This window comes from Nannospalax galili, unplaced genomic scaffold (assembly GCF_000622305.1).
Source record: "Nannospalax galili isolate Female #2095 unplaced genomic scaffold, S.galili_v1.0 scaffold231, whole genome shotgun sequence".
NCBI classification, from domain to species: domain Eukaryota; kingdom Metazoa; phylum Chordata; class Mammalia; order Rodentia; family Spalacidae; genus Nannospalax; species Nannospalax galili.
In genome coordinates this window covers 4,040,032-4,046,783 of record NW_008330120.1, presented here as the reverse complement: position 1 = coordinate 4,046,783, position 6,752 = coordinate 4,040,032, and the positions used below count along the sequence as shown (strand labels likewise).

General features: G+C 48.6%; 1 protein-coding gene across 4 annotated transcripts in view; it reads left to right on the top strand.

Moving 5' to 3' along the window:
• Window positions 1–760: 760 nt before the first annotated feature.
• Rtf2 (replication termination factor 2) overlaps window positions 761–6,752 on the top strand; it is a 69,661-nt gene continuing 63,669 nt past the window's right edge. For 2 of the 4 annotated variants that reach the window (XM_008842618.3, XM_008842613.3), the window contains exons 1-3: window positions 761–934; window positions 2,982–3,076; window positions 3,993–4,086. In XM_008842618.3, the coding sequence (XP_008840840.1) occupies window positions 866–934; window positions 2,982–3,076; window positions 3,993–4,086 (258 nt within the window). In that variant the 5' untranslated portion in view covers window positions 761–865. The remainder of the gene's footprint in view (window positions 935–2,981; window positions 3,077–3,992; window positions 4,087–6,752) is intronic. The other 2 variants (XM_029568188.1, XM_029568184.1) reach the window with 1 other exon arrangement.

Sequence of the window (6,752 nt, the reverse complement as noted above, 5' to 3'; positions counted from 1 at the left end):
TGTGAGTTCAAGACCAGCCTGGTCTACATAGTGAGTTCCAGGCCAGCTGGGGCTACAGGGAAATCCTGTTTCAAAAAACCATTTTAAAAAATTGTCTGAATATAGCTGAGCGTGGCGGTGTATGCCACTCAGGAGGCAGAGGCAGGTGAATCTGGTCTACATAACGAGTTCCAGGCTAGCTGGGACTACAAGGAGACCCTGGTTTTGTTTGTTTTTTAAGGTCTGGATATAAAATACATCAATACTAGGGCTGGAGGGCTGGCGCAGTGGTTAAGAGCACTGGCTGGTCGTGCAGAGGACCCAGGTTCCTTTCCCAGCACCCACAGGGCAGCTAACAATCATCTGTAACTCCAGTTCCAGGGGATCCGATGCCCTCCTCTGTGTAGTGCGCTCACACATACACAGGCAAAACACTCATACATGTAAAAATAAATAATTATAAGAACAGAATACATCAATGCTGGCTCGGTCCATCTCATCCATAGTCTGACACCAAAGCTTGCCCTTGTTCAGTGCAGGGATGCAAGAGGCTAAGGTGGGCGGGGCCAAGCGCCCTGAGTACACCCCTCCCCCGCCCCCGCCCCAATCCTCTCATTCCGACCAGACCCAGATGCAGGAACCACCCAGAGGAAGGGCTACCCAGAGGCCGAAGTCGGCAGGACCCAAAGCCACGCCCAACTCCGGGACGGCTCCCAAAACAACCTGCCCTGGGCTCGGCCTCGCTTGGTGGCCCCGCCCCGCTCAGGGGCCCCGCCCGATCGCGTCATTGCTGCGCGCCGGAAGTGGCTAGGATTTCCGCCCCCGACAGAGACTCCGGAAGCGGTAGCTTCAAGCTTTTGCTGCGGGGTCTGAATCCGGCCTTGCGATGGGTTGCGACGGAGGAACGATCCCCAAGAGGCACGAGCTAGTGAAGGGGCCGAAGAAGGTGGAGAAGGTCAGCGGGGGCCGCGGGCGGCGGGTGAACAGCGTCGGCCGCTGGCACTTACGGAGCGCTTACTGTTTGCAGTCACAGGGCAGTGCGGTTAAGTTGGGCATCCTCGCAACCTCACGACAGCCGTGTTGATACGTGCTGTCACCCCACTTGAGGCCCCAAAGGCGAGGGCTGCAGGGCTAGTGAGTGGCCAGCCGGGATTGAGACCATGTCTGCAGTAGTCCTGACCACATCGGTATCCTGCCTGAGCGCCGGGGGCATTAGCTACATTTCCTCCAAGACGTCTTCCCGGCCGTCCCCTGACCCACCCAGTGACAGCACCCTAACGGGGAGCACCTGGTGGTCGAGGATGCCCACTTTTCCCCTCCAGAACGAACACGGTTTCTGCGCAGTGAATATTTTGAATAAATGGATGAATAAACTATCCCTAATTCTCACAACAAGTGGAGCAAATTGTATAGAATAATTTTCATGCTAATGACAGGGAAATCGAGGCCAGGAAAGTTAACGTGACCAGAGCCAATACAGCTTGCAGGTACTGATCCAAGAGTTCCATCCAGTTATGTGGGATTGCCGACCTAGGATTAGTAATGACTTTATTTTTATTTATTTATTTTTGGTCTTTTTCAGATAGGGTTTCCCTTTAGCCCCAGCCGACCTTGAACTCACAGAGATCTGCCTGCCTCTGCCTCCCGAGTGCTGGAATTAAAAGCATGCCACCACCATGCCGGACTTAGTAATGACTTTTTAAATTCTTTATTTATTTTTATTTTATGTGTATGCGTGTGTTACCTGTATGTAGGTTAGTGCACCTGTGTCGTGCAATGCCCACAGAGGACAGAAGAGTCTGTAGGATCCTCTGGAACTGGAGTTACAGACAGTTGTTAGCTGCCATGTGGGTGCTGGAATTCGAACCTGAGTCTTCTGCAAGAACAGCCAGGTGCTCTTAACCGCTGAGCCATCTCTCCAGCCCCCAGTAATGACTTTTTAATAGCATAAAGCATGTAAATCCCCTAATACTGGCCCTGGCACTATTTATACTGATTCGCCAGTCAGAGAATGTTTCAGGAGAAGTGAACCTCAACCAGGATTGTATTTGAGACACTCTGGAGGCTTCCCATTACAGCCTAATAAACTCTGGTGGGTCTGTGTGAACAGACCCTGCCTGTCGTTCTCCCTCTCTTCAGCTCATTCCTTTGTTTCTAGGCACGGCGGCCTTGTTCCGTCAACCTGAACATTCTCCCCTGATAGTGACATCATTACTTTCTTCATTGATTTCTTTATTGGGGGATGGGGTAGGGTGGTTTGAAACAAGGTTTTGCTGTTAGGTAGCCCAGGCTTGTCCCAAGCCTGTATCCTCCTGCCCCAGCCACCTGAGTCCTGGGATTACTGTGCGCTGACGTACCTGGCTCCTTTGTTCCCATTCGTCTCCCAGTAGTCAACAATCTGCTGCGTTGAAACTCTTTGCTTCCAGTCACTCTAGCCTTCTCTATGGCTTTACTTTCCTTTATGGTGCCTGTCACTCTGTTTGTTGTATATCTCGCCCATTTGGACAGGGTCCTTATGTGTCTGCACTCTGTAGCTTCTGTGATGTATCTATACATAATAGATGCCCAGTGAGCATGTGTGGAAAATGATGAACAAATGCAAGAGGATGAAGGATGCCCTCTGACCATGCCAACATGTGGCAGGACATGTGCCATAGCATAAGTAGAGGTCAGAGGACATCTTGCAGGAATCCGTTCTCTCCTTCCATTGTGTGGTCTTAGGGAACAAACTCAGGCTGTCAGGCTTGGCAGCAAGCCCCTTTACCCACTGAGCCACCTGCTCAGCCTCGTTGCTTTCTTTTTGCAGCAGCATCGTGCTGAACTACTCCAGCTGGCCTCACTGCTGATCCTCCTGCCTCAGATTGTCAAGTCCTGGGGCTACAGTCACTGCCGTTCCATCCTAACCCCTCATAGTGTGATGGTCGATAAGTTATGACATGGAAGACTGTGACCCGTGTGTCTTTCAGTGCTGAAATGAGTTGGGGGACTCTGCTTTCTTTCAGGTTGACAAAGATGCTGAATTAGTGGCCCAGTGGAACTACTGTGCTCTCAGCCAGGAAATCCTGAGACGACCAATAGTTGCCTGTGAGCTTGGCAGGTACGGTTCCTTTGTATGGTCAAGGTGAATTTATTCAGAAATTTTGAAGAAAAATTGTTTTATTTTTTGTTTTCTGTTTTTTGAGACAGGGTCTCACTATGTAGCCCTGACTGGCCTGGAACTTGCTGTGTTTACCAGGCTGGGCTTGAACTCAACAGAGGTCTTCCTGCCTCTGCCTCCCTAGCACTGGGATTAAAGGCGTGCACCACCATGCCAAGCAACTGTAAACTCTCAAGCAGATTTGTGAGGAAGATTGCCCTGTCCTTGAGAATAATTCTACCTCCTCTTAATCAGCCTGGTTTACTTAATCCATGGTTTGAAAACTCAAGAGCCAGGAGTAACCTGGCTGCCTTCTAACCCTGAAACAAGAGGCAGCTGTGTGAGTGCAGTAGAGAGAGCAGTGTGAAGGGGGGACGGAGGTGGGGGGTGGGGGTGGAAGCCAAAGGGAGTAGGAAGGAGAGAGCAGTGGGGATGGAGGTGGGGGCGGTGGAGAAAGCAGTGGGCGGAAATGTGACAGGAGGAGAGAGCAGTGGGGAGGGGGAAGCTGGAGAGAGCTTGACTGTCTAAAGCTGGTAAAGGGAGAGCTGCTGCTCCGTTCTAGCCAGTTCTTAAAACTGAAAAACGTGGGCCATTGGTTTTGAGTCTTCTGATCTTCATTACTTAAAGGACGTTGAAAATAGGTACTTTTGCATTAATTTTCCCAGTTCTTGAAGCCCTTGCTCTGGTCACATTTAGCCTGGCAGTCCGCCATCTTGATTTTGCACAAGTGGCTTCTCTGTGTTCTCTGGCTGTGTTTGAAACAGGGCTAGCAGTACAGACCATGACTTTCATTAAATGTGAATGACTTGGCTCCTATTTGGTTTGTTCTTCCTCTGGAGTTTGTTGCCATAATATAAACTAATTCCTACTCTTACAGACTTTATAACAAAGACGCCGTCATCGAGTTTCTCTTGGACAAATCTGCTGAAAAGGCTCTGGGGAAGGCGGCTTCTCACATTAAAAGCATCAAGGTAGGACAAGTGACTTGGAAACATTCCATGGCCCAAAGAGAATGAGCTCATTTTATAGGATTTGTGTTCACTGTAGAGACTGAATTCAGAGCTGGTATGACGTCTCAGTGGGTAAAAGCCCTTGCTGTCTGGCCATGCAAGCCTAACAACCTGAGTTCCAGCTCTAGGACCCACATAGTGGAAGGAGAGAACCAACTAACACAAGTTGTTCTCTGACCTCCACAGGCTCATCATGACACATGTGTACATGGATGAACATATATACACTAAAATAAATAAATATAAAACAGAGACAATTGGGCTGGAGAAATGGGTCAGTCATTGAAGTGCTTACCACATAGGCTTGAGGACCTGAGTTTGGATCCCCAACACCCACATAAAAAGCAGGGCATGCTGGCATATGCTGTAACCCCAGGACTGGGAAGGTGGAGACAGGAGGATTCTTGGCATTTGTTTCCCCTGATTTGGTGAAATCCAGTTCAGTTAGAGCCTGTCTCAAAAAATAAGGTGGGGGGGGGCACCTGACAGTGACCTCTGGCCACACATGCATGCATGCATATGCACATGAACACATATACATGGGTATACCACACTCAGAAATTTGGGCTTCCAGACCCGCTAAGGAGGTCATGTCTGTCTCAAGCCAGTTCTTACCCATGTACTACTTCTGCATTACACATCTGTCATGATTTCATGTGTGGACATGCTTTGAAAGTTCCCAAGTTGCTGTGTATCCACTGGGAGATGCTATTTTTGTCATTCAGAGTCTTCTACTTAAGGGCTTGTGTAGCTCCGAGATAGAGTGCTGTCCACCACTCCTCAGGCATGAGACCCTGGCTTGGCTCCCTCACCAAGTGGGAAAAATTTGGGGTTTGTTGGGATTTTTTGAGGGGGGGAGGTCTTTTTGAGACAGGGTCTCCCTGTACCCTCAGCTGGCCTGAAACTCTTAGACCAGGCTGGCCTCCATCTCACAGAGATCCACCTGCGTCTGCCTCCCAAGTGCTGGAATTAAAGGCGTGCACCACCACGCCCAGCCTTGTTTTTTTTTTTTTTTTTTTTTTAATATTTTTTATTTTATGTGTATGCGTGTATTGCCTGCATGTAGGTAAGTGCATCTGTGTCATGCAATGCCTGCGGAAGACAGAAGAGGCTGTCGGATTCCCTGGAACTGGAGTTACAGACAGTTGTTAGCTGCCATGTGGGTGCTGGGATTTGAACCCGGGTCTTCTGCAAGAACAACCAGTGTTCTTAACCGCTGAGCCATCTCTCCAGCCCCTTTTTTTGTTGTTTTTAAGGCAGGTCTCACTGAGAAGCCCTGGTTGGCCTGGAACTCTCTATGTAGACCGGCCTGGCCTGGTACTCACAGAGAGCTGCCTTCCTCTTCCTTCTGAGTGCTGGGATTGAAGGCATGCGCCAGCACAGTAGGCAGAAAAGCAGTTTTTTTTAGTGGAGGAAGTTCGTTGAGAAGTCAGAGCCTCTCGTATCTGTTTAATGGAAAGAAAACAGAACAACACTGATGGATCAGAGAACACCAGGTGGCCAGCCGCTCGTCTCACTGTAGAGGAGGCCACATGGCTGCCTAGTGGAGTCCTTAAGCCAGAACTGGATCCCTGCTCACGTTCTGAGCCTTTAGGCTCCTTTCCTTCATCATCATCATCATCATCATCGCTGCTGTTGCTGTGCTGCTGCTGTTTCAGGCTTTTGCTTGAACTCTGGTGTGCTCTTTTCAAGCAGATTGATTAACAGAATGTGGCGAGCAGTAGAGATTGTTGTGCCTCTTTGTCATCTTTTACTTTGAGAAAATAATGCATGCCTAAAAATTCCATCAATTATCTTGTCTCAAAGATTCAGTTATCAGCCGGCATGCACCACCACGCCTTTAATCCCAGCACTTGGGAGGCAGAGGCAGGCAGGTCTCTGTGAGTTCAAGGCCAGTCTGGTCTGCACAGGCCAGCGGGGGCCACAAGGAGACCCTGTCTCAAAAAGACCAAAAAAAAAAAAAAGGTTCAGTTCTCAGGGCTGGTGAAAGGGCTCAGCAGGGGAAAGCGCTTGCTCTCCAAGCTGACGACCTGCGTCTGCCTCTGGATCCCATGGTGAAAGGAGAGAACAAGCGCCTCAGAGTTACTCTCACCTCCACACGTGTACCGTGGCACATGTGGGCCCCCACAAATAATAACAGTAAATAAAATGATTTTTACTTAGTTATTTTGTGTTTCATTTTATTTTCTTTTTTCAGAGCTAAGGGCAGAAAACAGCTACTTCCCGGCTGGGCTGAATCTCCACTCTCAAAATTTATTTTTAGCATGTTTCTTTATTTTTATTTATGTGTATGAATGTTTTGCCATTGTTTATGTAAATACACCCCTGTTGTGCAGTGCTGCCAAAAGAGGGCGTTAGATCCCCTGGAACTGGATCTATCTGGAGTTATGGACAATTTAATTAGCCATCGTGTGGGTTCTGGGATCCGAACCTGGGTCTTCCACAAGAGCAGTCAGGGCTCTTAACTGCTGACCCATCTCTCCAGCCCCCTAGAATTATTATTATTTTTTAAATTATTTATTTAATAACCACATACTTGGAAAAATCATTTCATTACATCAGCATTGACATATTCAATAACAATTTTCTGAGCTAGGCTGCATCTCTTACAAAATTTGCTGTACATT